This window comes from Carcharodon carcharias, chromosome 1 (genome assembly GCF_017639515.1).
Source record: "Carcharodon carcharias isolate sCarCar2 chromosome 1, sCarCar2.pri, whole genome shotgun sequence".
Lineage (NCBI taxonomy): Eukaryota > Metazoa > Chordata > Chondrichthyes > Lamniformes > Lamnidae > Carcharodon > Carcharodon carcharias.
Genome location: NC_054467.1, coordinates 75,925,000 through 75,940,038, shown reverse-complemented (window position 1 = coordinate 75,940,038; position 15,039 = coordinate 75,925,000). Strand labels below are relative to the sequence as shown.

General features: G+C 42.1%; 1 protein-coding gene across 2 annotated transcripts in view; it reads left to right on the top strand.

Annotated features, from left to right (window-relative positions):
• Positions 1–15,039, top strand: part of sorcs2 (sortilin-related VPS10 domain containing receptor 2) — a 698,208-nt gene that overhangs the window by 475,608 nt on the left and 207,561 nt on the right. For both annotated transcript variants that reach the window (XM_041197348.1, XM_041197339.1), the window contains exons 4-5: positions 4,014–4,178; positions 13,214–13,290. In XM_041197348.1, coding sequence (XP_041053282.1) covers positions 4,014–4,178; positions 13,214–13,290 — 242 coding nt within the window. The remainder of the gene's footprint in view (positions 1–4,013; positions 4,179–13,213; positions 13,291–15,039) is intronic.

The following is a 15,039-nucleotide window of genomic DNA, read 5'->3' as shown; positions in this document are numbered from 1 at the left end:
TAGTGACAGTTCTTCATCTGGTGAAAATATATAATGCACGATTTGGCCGGACAGATTAAAAATTCTTCTTTTCCAGTCTTTCATGTTCTGCTTTTATGGTACAAACTGATTTGAGGTTTCTATCAGGATGACTCCCATTAGGAGATGCCAGCATGGTAAAGGATTAGATTACAGTTCTAATAAATCTTCACTTGGTCTTAATCAGTGATCCATTCTCTCTCCTAGCTTTATAATAGTTAACATTGGTGACCTGAATCCAGTTTCCAGCATATACATTTACAAAACTTATCTTACAAGCTACAAATATTGGCACCAAAAATAAATTTACCCTGAGGTTACTATTGTTTTTACTTCCTTTGAGGATACCTTTTGGTGTGCCTTATTTCTGCTACTAGGAGGCTGTGTTTGTGTTTATAGTGCTACTTGTTTGTTTTAGTTCCTCCTGTTGAAATTAAGTCATTTATAATGTGCTCAACAATGTGTCAGCCAATATGTCACACCTGTACAGCTGGGGCTATACAGCAACAATAATTTGCTGTTTGCTGGTTGCTTCACTTTTGGAATATTCACAATGTGTTAGCTTGAGAAAGCTTAAAATTAATGAATAGAACTTACCATTAAGAAATAACTAATTTTATTGACATTGGAGCAATCAAATTTTTCTTGTGTTATTCATATGGCAGCAGAATAGGCATCAAGCATAAATTTAATACACAAAGTAAGTGCAAACTGGAAATTGAAACTGGACAAAAGCTTGCCTTCAAGTTGACAGCTATCATATATTAAAAATATTCATCTGCATGTGCTTTCTGTCCATAGTGTCCATTACTAATTCCTTTGTCCGCAGTTATAATGGAAACTGGCTATGTAAACTCGTAATGCTGTAATTTTAATATCCTGCCATGGGAAAAAGTTATTGTTATGTTGTAGTTCATCATTGCCTTGCTTAGGGTGGTCTCTGCTGACTTCCCTGTGATTATAAGTAACTGTTTCATCTGGCATTAATTTGTATTACATCCCCGCGGAAAATTGGTATGCATTTTCCTGATTGATTTTTGAATGATGGTGGTATGGACTCAAGCTTGTGCTGATTGAATTTAGCCTATACCCATCAGCACAGGAAATAATCATATAATGCTTTGTGTTCATTTGAAACAAAGTGTGTCCAGAAAGGGAGAGGTGTAAGTCAAATTGTTTGATGCTTACTTTGGTTGGCGCATTTTTTTTTTGCCTGTTAATCAGGCTGCAAATAATTAGGTCAGATCAGGGAGAGGGAAAACCTTGCTGTTCCAACCTACTTAAATGATACTTCCCTATTTCTGTCAATCATAAATTACCATCATTATCTTTGGAGAAGTTCACAGGCTGCTCCATCTTGTCACTGGGTCATTTTATAGTAACAAGTAGAACTCATGAAGGGAACAAAGGCGGAACACTCTAGGTAAGAGTTCATGGTACCTGCTGTAAACATCTATAGTGAATTCAGTTTGGACTTCTATTGCCTATTGTGAATATTAAGTAAGACGTTAATCCCTTTCAATGAGATAAATGAAACAAGCAGCCAGTAATTTGTAGATGTATGGAATTCTGGAGGTGATAAAATGCTTTAATTTAAGCTTAATTACATTTCTCCACAATCAAGACTATTTACAGTCTTCATATTTTGTATAGACTGAAGCCCTCTGAGAGAATGCTATAAATGAACTGATGGATTTGTGCAGTCTTCAATATGTGAAAGACATTCTTCTGAGCTTGGTAGCAAATTGCACTTTTCACAGTGTGCTACTTAATGCCCAATAAATTACTGGGTAGATTTCGAGAATTAGTATTCCATATGGATAGTTGTGCTTTTACAGAGCAGATTCTATTTGCTTTTGTTTAAAGGGCATTGTCTCAGATGAGTGATTTATCAATAAGATTAATAAAGCAGACAACTTTAAGGCTCTTTCAGTGTGAAGGCTACTTTGAGTGCTTTTAATAACCTCAACCAGCACTCCAGAATCCTGTCAAAGCTGTTTGTTTAATTGTAAATTATACTAGAGGATGCAGGTGCTTCTGATCAGCATCAGTGAAATGGTCTCACACCAGACACAGAGAGGTACCTAAGGCTTGCAGCACAGATGGGAAGACATTGACTTCAGTAACAGTCTGTGCTGCTGGACTTCTGCAGAAAATAGAACAGTTATTTTGCAATATATTCAAATCTTCCCAAATTTAGTTTTGAATTTTTTTGAAAATCTATTCCCTGATATTAAAAACTGGAGACTGGGAAGAAGTCTTTGCCTAGTGTTATCGAGTCTAATACAGCTCTTTGGCGTTTTCAGTTTTTTTCACTTTTAGAAGCAATCTACAGTAAATAAAATTTCCTGAAATTTCCACGGTGATTTCCAAATCGCTTGCTGTGACTTTGGAAGAAGAAAGACAAGGAGGGAGATTGAGAGAACCCCGCCAAAATTTCAGGATATTTTATTTAGTGCACTCATTCCCCATTCCTTTATTGTGTCCTGAAGATATTGCCTTTTGCTGGGGTATGGCTCCTTCCTAACATGCCCAGTCAGTGTCTGACCCTGGATAGTGACTTCTGGTGGACTGTTCATTTTTGGGAGGACCTCAAAGGTGAGCCTAATCCTGCCCGTATCATAAGTGGGCCCAATCCTGCCGTATCAAAGGTAGGCCAAATCCTGCCCCTATCAACGTTCACACATGCGCAATGCCAGCAAACTGGAGTTGGGGAATCTCCCTTGGTCTGTTTCTAACCTCCTGATCATTCACTATGGATTGTTGGAAGTTCAAGCTTACAATTTCCCTCACGCTGAGCTCCCAATTTCAGCTGTAACAATTTTAGAATTTAATGAGGACTGTGCCAACTCTTTCTCATGTAGGGTGGGAAAGAAAGAGGGCCCGATTTTAACTCTGTGCGAGTGGGCTGAGTTTTGAATAGGTTAAAATCAAGCAGAGAGAGAGTTACTAATGCTTGTTTCAGAATTGCTTTGATGTAAGTCTAGGAATGGATCTATTGCCTGTTCTTTCATCTAGGGTATTTCTTGACTCAAGTAGATCCACGAAATAGAAAAGTGAGGCCACAAACTTAGATCGAAGCTGAAATCCCATCTCATCATGAACCCAAATGTATGCTTTCTTTGTTAGACATGCTGCATTCCTAGCAGGTCTTCCACCTTCCACCCTCTGTAATCTTGAGCTCATCCAAAACTCTACTGCCAAAATCCAAGTTTATACCAAGTCCCATTCACACATCACCCCTTGCTTGCTGATCTACATGGGTTCCTGTTCAATTTAAAAATTCTCATTCTTGCTTTCAATTCTTCCAACCGAACGACTCTCCAAGCTATCTTTATGCCTGCAATTCTGGCCTCTTGCATCTTCCTGATTTTCTTTCCTCCACTATTGGTAGCCATACCTTCAGCTGTTGAGGCCCTAAGCTCCAGAATTCCTTCCCTAAATCCCCATGTCTTACTACCTCTACCACCTCCTTTAAGAAGCTCCTTAAAACCTAGTTCTTTGACCAAACTTTTGATCAATTACACTAATATCTCTTTATGTGGTTTGGTGCCAAAGTTTTGTATGATAATCGCTCCTGTGAAGCATCTTAGAACGTTTTGGTATCTTAAAGGCACTGTATAAATGCAAGTTGTTTCTGTCCCACATCCCTTGCCTCCTGACATTGTTAATCCACGATGGCCTTAAGTACAGGCAAAGCATCATGTTAGATCATTCTTATGCCCTGTGCTAGATAGGGAAGTTTTTCAGCAGTACAGTTCTGACGTGGAACTTCACCCTCTGGTGGCACATGTCTGAAATTCAGATTGCATTACAAATAATTTTCTGGCAGTCATGGTTGGAAAATCATGCACAGTGCATGCCCAATTTCCAATATGTGGATGCATTGTTGAAGCTCTTCGTTGATGTTACAAGTTGGAAAATTAGCTCTTCACTGAATACATAGTTTTTATTGATACAAAAAAATGATCAGTTTTCTTTTTATTCTATTTAAGATAATCCTTGTCAGTTCATCGATGAATGATCGTGATCAGAGTCTCTTTGTGAGCATGGATGAGGGAGCCAACTTTCAAAAACAGCAGATCTTCTTCTCTCTGGAGACATTGGTTTTTCACCCCAAAGAAGAAGATAAATTGCTTGTGTACAGCAAGGAGGCTCGGGTAAGTATGGCCAAACACTGGATCCTTTCTTCTCTAGTGCAAAAACACCGCTAACACTCACTAGGGTTGCCAACCCTCCAGGATTGTCCTAGAGTCTTCAGGAATTAAAGATTCATCTCCAGACTCCAGGACACTGCTGCAAGCATTAAAAATATATATTGTTTCCCATTATTTTTGAATGCTTTTGTTTATTGGTTATAAAATATTGATGATGGGGGAAAATGGCTGTTTGATATCTAATCAGGTAATGAATTTTCAAGTTCCAATTAGCATGAGGAGGTGGTGGTCTGCGAGGATGGAAGTATCTGTTCACCAATGATGGGAGTGTAATTGAAGATATAAAGTCATGTGATGACACCCAGAATGTGTTCAACGAGAGTTGGCAAGCATAGCCCTCATTTCTGGAGCTGGAAGCTCAGTGCCAAATTATGAGGGAGGAAGGTGGAGAAAAATTATAAATTAAAATTTTATCCAATACTTAGTGAGAAAGAATTATAGTATTGGGAGTCCTACCATTGCATGCAACCTTTATTTGTCTGTACTTTTGTTGTGCAGGCACTTAACTCAGAGGAATATTGCTCCCTATGTTGGTAAGCTATAGCTTAGTCCCAGCACAGTGAACAGCCCTTTCTGCAAATTCTACTTAATTATTGCCACTAGGGACAGCTTCTGTAGTAGTAGGTACCACAGGTTAATTTTGTACCAAAGCCTAATGTGTTTACTTTAATTTCTCTTGAAGCTGTAAACAAACATTATTTTCTCAGCAATAGATGCCAATAGGATGTGATGACACACTCACGTCATTGCACATTCCGCTTTTCACAACAACACTTTTATTTGGTTGTCATAGTGTGCATTATAGAAAACCTATAAGTCTTGTGTTTAGGTGTGTGTGATGCTGCTAGAAGAGGAAGAAGGAGGAGGGAGAGAATGGTTCTCAGCAGGAGGTCATATCTATCCATCCAAAGTGTTTAGGGAACAATTTTCCTGCCTGAACCTCTCTGCAGGAGGCCGTATTCATCCAGAGTGTTCAGGGAACAATTGTGAGATTTGTGCACATCATTAGTAGGTCCTTGCAGAAATCTGCCAACAGCTGCAGCCATAACTTGAACCTTCAAGGAGGACAAAGGCATTTCCTGTGACTGTGAAGGTGATCAAAGCTATTAACATTTACCTATCTGTCTCCTTATGTATCTGGCTACATCCTTGGCTGTTGCGGGAGATATTAGCAATGTCTCGTAGTTTGCCATTCACTGTTGTGTAAGGATGGTCAGTGAGGCTCTCTATTCAAACAGAGCTAAACTAATTTCATTTCCTCTTCCCAGAGAGAAGCAGGAAGAATGACCATGTGGCTTCACTAGGATTACAGGCTTCTGTGTGTTGCAGGGTGCCATTGACTACTTGCATAAAGAGATTCTACTCCCTCAGCCTAACTGGTGTGATAGTGTGAATTATGCAGGTCATCCTGGCAGCAGTCATGATGCCTTAATTTTGCAACAGTACATTGTGTCAGCTGTATTTTAGCCACTACGCAAACCAAATCGTGGCTACTGGATGACGAGGACTACCCTCTGACAATATGGTTTATGATTGTGGTTCACAACTCACACATGGGAGAAAATGCATACATTAAGAATATGCTGCCAGAAAAACGATAATAGATCAGACAATTGATGTGCTGAAGCTAATGATTCACTGCCTGGACCACGCTGTAAGGAGCCTGCAGAACTCAGTTGAGTGGGTCTCAAGATCCATGGTGGTATGTGGCATGCTGCAAAATCTTGCCATCATGACAACAGTCATTGCCACCAAGTATCAGGTGAAAAGCTGAGGAGCCAAGCCTCATGATGCATTCTTGGCTGAGAGTACAGACATACATTATTCTATTGAAATAGCTGCATCCAAGGGAAAACATGGGTGGAATTTTACTGCAGCGGGATTTTATGTTCCGCCAAAGTCAATGGTGTTTAGAATGGCTTGCCACATTTTAAACTGCCCCCTCCCCACCATGCCAAGGCCATAAAATTCCGGCCCATTGCCTGATTAAGGGCACTTTCTCTTAGATCTATTATGTCAATTGCACAATATTTAAACAAGTTAAAGAGGTGTCAATGCTTATAATTTCTTCTCTTGATATTTTTAAGGTTTGGTTGATTGACACTTTTAAAGGGCTACAGTAAAGGCAGTTTTTTTAAAGAAAGCTTTTCCACAGATGCCATTGTTACGATAGGGTTCATTGGTTATACACAGTGCATACACTTGGTGAAATGGCTATAGAAGTGCCATAGGTTGGCATGGAGTGTGTGAGGGCCATTGGTGTGTAGAGGGGCATAGGTTGGCATGGGGAGCAAGACTGTTAAGTATGAATCATGATTTCAGACTGCTTGCTGGTAGGTGAATGTTGGAATTGTGATGATTTGAGCAGTGGCTGAGGCCAGTGTTGCGTGTGAGGCCATTAAAATTCTTGTAACATTGTATCCAGGTCCTTGGGGCAAGACTCCTGGCATTTTGTTGGGGGATGCGGAGGTGTAGTGGTATTGTCACTGGACTAGTAATCCAGAGACCCAGGGTAATGCTCTGGGGACCCGGGTTCGAATCCCTCCAAGGCAGATGGTGGAATTTGAATTCAATAAAAATCTGGAATTAAAAGTCTAATGATGACCATTGTTGTAAAAACCCATCTGGTTCACTAATGTCCTTTAGGGAAGGACATCTGTAGTCCTTACCTCGTCTGGCCTACATGTCACTCCCACAGCAATGGCCTAGCAAGCCACTTAGTTGTATCAAACCGTTACAAAGTCACAAAAAAAGAATGAAACCTGATGGACCACCGTAAACGACAATGGCAATCTCAGCCCTGTCAACCCTGCAACGTCCTCCTTACTAACAGCTGAGGGCTAGTGCCAAAATTGGGAGATCTGTCTCACAGACTAGCCAAGCAACCACCTGACATAGTCATCCTCACAGAATCATACCTTACAGATAATGTCCCAGATACCACCATCTCCATCCCTGGGTATGTTCTGTCCCACCAGCAGGACAGACCCAGCAGAGGTGGCAGCACAGTGATATACAGTCGGAAGGGAGTTGCCCTGGGGGTCCTCAACATCGACTCCAGACCCCGTGAGGTCTCATGATATCAGGTCAAACATGGGCAAGGAAACGTCCTACTGATCACCACCCTACCTAGCTAACAAATCAGTGCTCCTCCATGTTGAACACCACTGGCCCTGCAAGGGTGCAGAACATACTCTGGGTGAGGAACTCCAACGTCCATCACTAAGAGTGGCTCAGTAGCACCACTACTGACCAAGCTGGCCGAGTCCTAAATGACATAGCTATTTGACTGGGTTTGCGGCAGGTGGTGAGGGAACCAGCAAGAGGGAAAAACATACTTGACCTCATCCTCACCAACCTGTCTGCTGCAGTTACATCTGTCCATGACATTATCGGTAGGAGTGACCACCGCACAATTATTGTGGAGACAAAGTCCTGCCTTCACATGGAGGATACTCTCCATTGTGTTGTGTGGCACTACTGTGCTAAATGCAGATTTCAGACAGATCTAGCAACTCAAGACTGGGCATCCATGAGGCGCTGTGGGCCATCAGAAGCAGCAGAATTGTACTCAAACACAATCTGTAATCTCATGGCCCAGCAAATGCACCACTCTACCATTACCAACAAGCCAGGGGATCAACTGTGGTTCAATTAAGAGAGCAGGAGGGCATACCAGGAGCAGCACCAGGCATACTTAAAAAAGAGCAAGTCAACCTGGTGAAGCTATAACACAGGACTACTTGCGTGCCAAACAACAAAAGCAGCTAGTGATAGACAGAGCTAAATGATCCCACAACCAACAGATCAGATCTAAGCTCTGCAGTCCTGCCACATCCAGTCATGAATGGTGGTGGACAATTAAACGCCTCACTGGAGGAGGAGGCTCCACAAATATCCCATCCTCAATGATGGAGGAGACCAGCTCATCAGTGCAAAAGATAAGGTGAAGCATTTGCTACAATCTTCAAGTAGAAGTGCCGAGTGGATGATCCATCTCGGCCTCCTCCAGGGTCCCCAGCATCACAGATACCAGTCTTCAACCAATTCGATAGACTCCAAGTTATATGAAGAAATGGCTGAAGGCACTAGATACTGCAAAGGCTCTGGGCCCTGACAATATTCAGGCAATAGTACTGAAGACTTGTGCTTCAGATCTTGCCGAACCCCTAGCCAAGCTGTTCCAGTACAAGCTACAACACTGGCATCTGCCCAGCTATGTGGAAAATTGCCCAGGTATGTCCTGTACACAAAAAGCAGGACAAATCCAACCTGGCCAGTTATCACCCCATCAGTCTACTCTCGATCATCAGTAAAGTAATGCAAGGGGTAATCAACGATGCTATCATGCAGCACTTGCTTAGCAATAGCCTGCTCACTGATGCACAGTTTGGGTTCTGCTAGGACCACTTAGCTCCTGATCTCATTACAACCTTGGTTCTAACGTGGACAAAATAGCGGAACTCCCGAGGTGAGGTAAGGTGAGATGCCATCAAGGCTGCATTTGACTGAGATTGTCATCAAGGAGCCCTTGCAAAACTGGAGCCAATAGGAATCGTGGGGGATGGGGTGGGGGGGGGTGCGGGTTTGGGGGACTCTCCGCTGGTTGGAGTCATACCTAGCACAAAGGAAGATGGTTGTGATTGTTGGAAGTCAGTCATCTCAGCTCCAGGACATCACTGTAGGAGTTCCTCAGGGTAATGTCCTTGGCTCAACCATCTTCAGCTGCTTCATCAATGACATTCCTTCCATCTATGTTTAGAAGTGGGGATGTTCGCTGGTGATTGTACAATGTTCAACACCATTCATGACTCTTCAGATATTGAAGCAGTTCATGTCCAAATGCAGCAAGACCGTACAATATCCAGGCTTGGGCTGACAAGTGGCAAGTGACATTCGTGCACACAAGTGTTAAGCAATGGCCACCTTCAGCAAGAGAGAATCCAACCATCGCCCCTTGATCTTCAGTGGCATTACCATCTCTGAATCCCCCGCTATCAAAATCCTGGGGGTTACCATTGACCAGAAACATAACTGGACTAGCCATATAAATACTGTGGCTACAAGAGCAGGTCAGAGGCTAGGAATCATGTGATGAGTAACTCACCTCCTGACTCCCCAAAGCCTGTCCGCCATCTACAAGGCACAGGTCAAGAGTGTGTTGGAATACTCCCCACTTGCCTGGGTGAGTGCAGCTCCCACACACTCAAGAAGCTTAACATCATCCAGGACAAAGCAGCAAGCTTGATTGGCACCACATCCACAACATTTACTCCCTCCACCACTGACGCACAGTAGCAGCTGTGTGTACCATCTACAAGATGCAGTGCAGGAATTCACCAAGGCTCCTTGGACAGCACTTCCCAAACCCACAACCAAGGAAAAAGGCAGTAGATAGATGGGAACACCACCACCTGGAAGTTCCCCTCCAAGTCACTCACCACCCTGACTTGGAAATATATTGCCGTTCCTTCACTGTTGCTGGGTCAAAATCCTGGAACTCCCTTCCTAACAGCACTATTGGTGTACCTACATCACATAGACTGCAGTGGTTCAAGAATGCAGCTCACCACCACCTTCTCAAGGGCACATAGGATGAGCAATAAATGCTAGCTCAGCCAGCGATGCTCACATCCTGTGAATGAATAAAAAAAAGTTTGGCCTCCATGGCTGCCTGCAGCAACAACTTTCTCATCATGTGTCTGGAGGGTATCCTGCTCCCCTACATATGCAAGACATCACTAGCCCTTTCCCTCTCCTTCAGCTAAAACCTCCAGCCCAGTTTTGGAATACCTGGGCGTCTGGTATCTCCCATGTTCGGCCATTCTCCTGTCTTTTGTGGTTCTGATTTAGCGCCCAAAAAACTTCCAGCACTGATCACAATTCATTTCCCCTTTAAGTGGTGCAGGGTAGCTTTAAGTAGTGCCAACAAATCATTTTTGGGAGCTCTGTTGATGTGTGCAGCTAGCTAACATTGCATTTAGCACTGCCTGCATGCAAAGAAACAGGCAGCACAACGATGGCATCCTAACTGCATTATGTCCAACAGATGCCAAGTCCCCATCCAATTCGCCTGTCAAAGAGTCGTATACAGTAATATTGACAAACATACATGTATTTATGGTATTTCTTGAATGCAGGAGTCTCTTGTTTGCATAGCATTTTTTTTTCACACAGCAAAATGTCTTGGCCTTTTCTGGTTGCACTGACTTTTGCTGAAACATAGTTTCTCAGGCACCAGCTGCCCTCCAATACTTTATCTCGGCAGTCATTCTTCATGTGAGTCTAGTGAGAGTTTGTTAGGTGAATTGGCGAGATTATCACTGCTGTACTTGATCATGTGCTTACTTAATAACCCCAGGCCACCATTCACATTGACCTTAGTGGAACATTAAGTGTGTGTAAAATGAGCTGCTGATTCACTGTGAGCCTATGAGCAAAGACCAATTTCACCCTTCACTGTTTTGGAAACTTTTTTTGCATTCATGGGATGTGAGCAAGGCCAGCAATTATGCCCCATCCTGTATTGCAAATGAAAAGATAGTGATGAGTCATCTTCTTGAACCACTGCAGTCCATGTGGTGTACTGACCACATGGTCACCCACAGTGCTGTTAGGGAGGGAGTTCCAAGATTTTGACACAGTGACAATGAAGGGACGGCAATATATTTCCAAGTCAGGGTGGTGTGTGATTTGGAGGGAACTGGCATGTGGTTGTGTTCTCATGCACCTGCTGTCCTTGCTCTTCTAGGTGGTAGAGGTTGTGGGTTTGGAAGGTGTTGTTGGAGGCGCCTTGGCTAGTTGCTTCAGTGAATCTTGTAGTTGGTGTACACTGTGCACTAGTGGTGGAGGGAATGAATGTTTAAGTTGTGGATACGGGTGCTGATCAAGCGGACTGCTTTGCCTGGATGGTGTCAAGCTCCTTGAGTGTTTTTGGAGCTGCACTCATCCAGCCAAGTGGAGAGTATTCCATCACAGTCCTGACTTGTGCCTTGCAGTTGGCGAACAGGCTTTGGGGAGTCAAGAGGTGAGTTATCTCCACAGAATTTCCAGCCTCTCACCTGTTCTTGTAACCACTGTACTTATAAACTTATAAGACTGGTCTAGCCAAGACCCCAGGATGTTGATGGTAGGGTATTCAACAATGACAATGCCATTGAATGTCTGGAGAAGATGGTTAGATTTGCTCTTGTAGAGATGGCCATTGCTTAGCTCTTGTGTTACATGAATGATACTTGCCACTTATCCACCCAAGCCTAAATGTTGTCCGGGTCTTGCTGCATGTGGGCACAGATTGCTTCAGTACCTGAGGATTCACGAATGGTGCTGAACATTGTGCAGTCACCAGCGAACACCCCTACTTCTGAATTTATGGAGGGAAGGTCATTAATGAAGCAGCAATGGTCATTCGGCCTGGAACACTAGCCTGAGGAGTTCTGCAGCAATGTCCTCAGACGGAAATATTTGGCCTCCAACAACCACAACCATCTTCCTTTGTGCTAGATTTTACTCCAGCTGGTGGACAGTGTCTCCCCTGATTTCCATTCATTTTGCTAAGGCTCATTGGTTCCACAAGGGCAGTCATTTTCACCTCACCACACCTCTGGAATTCAGCTCTTTTGTCTGTGTTTGGACCAAGGCTGTAATGAATTTTGGAGATGAGAGGTCCTGTTCTACAAGCGCTGCCTAAAATTTTAACCGAAACGTAATAAAATTTAACTTTCATTCTGTTTGCCAAATCATTTTTTAAAAATTCGATCCCCTCTCAAAAATGGACATGGTAAAGTGAAAGAAGGCACAAGTTTAAAATACTTTCACTCATCCGTTTTAAATTGGAAAAGCAATTTATGAATAATAAATGAAAAAAAAATTACAGGCGAGATGGGAAACGCGAACAAGAGGAGAAGGATTTTTAAAATTCTTTCATGGGATGTGAGCCTTGCTGGCTAGGCCAGCATTTATTGCCCATCCCTAATTGCCCTTGGGAAGGAGGTGGTGAGCTGCCTCCTTGAACCGCTGCAGAGTACCTGCACCATATGGACTGCAGCGGTTCAAGAAAGCAGCTCACCATCACCTCGAGGGCAATTAGGGATGGGCAATAAATGCTGGCCTAGTCAACGAGGTGCTCATCCCATGAAAGAATTTTTTTAAATCCTTATTTTTCCCTTTATCATGTTTTCCAATTTGGCCTATAATTTTGTTCAATTATTCATAAATTGTTTTTTCAATTTAAAACAGATGAGTGAAAGTATTTTAAACTTGTGTCTTCTTTCACTTCGCCATGTCCATTTTTGAGAAGGGACCGAATTTTTAAAAAAAATGTTGTTGAAAAGGTTGGGCCTCCAAGCCAGTCTAATCTGAAGCATCCACTCAAGAATGAAAGTACCAAAGTCTATTTGTGGTATTTAAAGGGTCAAAGTTGCAAGGTGCAATCAGAGGATAAAGAAATGGCATCAAGGATATTTTGTATCAAAATGGAAAGGCTGGAAATGATATTCAATTACGACAGTTCTGGATGATTCCCCACAGCCAATCTTCCAGTGAGGAATGATATTTGCAGGATTTGCATCATGAAAAATAGTGTGTGTACATCTGTGATTTCCTACAGTGCAGTCTCCCTGTATTCATGATCATAGAATAAGCCCTAATTTTCCACCATCTGTGCTATTTATTCATCTGATTTCAACTTTGGCAATGATGCTGTGCAACACACAGAATATCAGACCAGTGATAACACCAGATGCTCCTCTGCATGTGATAAGAAGCCCTCACTGCCTTCCATCGGAAGAGCCTATCTACAAAGCTAGCAAGTGGATTACAGACTCAAGCTAAAGGTGACACATGATGACAAAGAGGAGTTCTTAGGCGCCAAAGGACATATTGATAGCTGACACTAATTTGTAATCTACAGTACCAGCATGTATCATTATGCAGCAATTTTACTGAAACTATTTAAAATAAATCTGTCATTTTTCCAGCTATATTTTTCGACTGATCTTGGAAAGAAATGGGAGTCACTGCAGGAACTCAGAGTGACAAAGGAGCGATTTTATTGGTGAGAATCACTTTATTTATTCAGCTGAAGATATAATTTCTTACATCTTTGTATGAAGACATTGATTGTAATGAAACATTGCACCCTATACATTGTACTTCAGCACTCTCTGATGGAAGCAACCTGTGTTTCTTTGTTCCTGAATACTTGAGATTTTATTTCCAACAAATGTTGTAATAGATGATGGAAACGTTACTTGCTAAACTGAAAGGTAACCTGGTGTTATTGAACTTCAAAGCAAGAGGTGCTTTTGTTTAACTTGCAGATTCAGTTTTAGAAGTCTTCCAACTGTGATTGTCTGTGATTGTGCCTATTGTTGGAAAGGAATAAAGGGCAGACCTGATGTCTGAAATGGCCTATTTTTACAAACTTTAATACTCTGAAAATATATGCATTTTCTCTTGCAATCTCCCGTAACTTGAGCAAACTTGTAGCAGAACGAGAATGAAGTAGGCCGGGCCCTGGATATGAGCTCTGCATTCAATTTCCATTTCATTTGTTTTGCGTCCTCCCCAAACATGGTCCCTTACATGGGATGGAGGTTACTGTTTGGAGGGGGCTCCAAGGACGGCAGTTTCTTCAGCCTTGGCCTGGGATTTGCCAGGCTGCCAGTGAATGATCAGATGAAAGGAGATGTCCCAGACAATGGAAGGGAATAAGTGTGGTCCACATGTGAGAGTCAAGTAAAATTCCAGGTCCCCAAAGAAATGCTGCCAAAAATGTATTCCTTTTGGTGCAAAGTAGCTGAGATGTGTAATGATTTAAGTGCCTGTTATTGAGTATCAAATTACAGATCCTGGTGAGTTCAGTCTGGAGGATCCAAGCACCTAAATCCCTGTATTTAGACCTGCAGATTTTCAGATTTCATGTTATAAAAGCAACTGGTCCTTAATGGATTGAAATCATTTCCTCAGATTCTGTCAGGTTATTATAAAGAATAGTGCAAGTAGAAATGAGCTTCCCATGAATTGCACCACAAGGCCAGATGAAAGTAAAGCCCTTGTGATTCATTGTTAGGGCTTCCGATGGAATCTGAACCTCTAAAAGCATTACTACTTTTTGACAAATTCTTACCTATTATGCTTAATGAATATAGGAGAATTATAAATTCAAAAAGCAGAATGCATGATATACTGTCTTTCCTATGTAAGTGTGCTTCCAAAAGGTGGAGTGTGTTTTTATACAATAGGCACAGGGGTGTTGTATCTGTGAAATAACAGATCAGCCTTTTCTGTATTTTACAATTGTAAACATTGCCTTCCTTTTTTGTTATGAATTATTTGGTCCTTCATCAATTATTCAGAGGTTTTTTTTTACACAGGTTTGCTGCATAAAAAGGTAGTCTTCATAATACTTTGGGTACTGTCCATATGTAATTAATGTTGCAACACTGAAGAAAGTTATCTCTGAACATCCACATATAACAGGAGTGTGGATTTTCTGCAATTTTCATGGATAAAATGGGATTTTTCAATGGAGTAAGATTTTCAACTGCGAGACTTGCATATACTTGATTCACTGAATTTTCTGGAGGTCAGACTTAATTTTGTATGCTATTCAAGCTCCTGGTGTATAATATGCCAGTTGTTGGGGGTTTGGTATTTTTGGAAATATCTGGCAATGCTGCCAGGAGTTAAAGGTTTACAGCAGCATTTGAAAAGAGAGTGCATTTTTTGATGGGTAAAAGCACAAACACATTACAATTCATTGCCACAGTGGAGCAGAGGTGTCCATGAGCCCATTGAACGG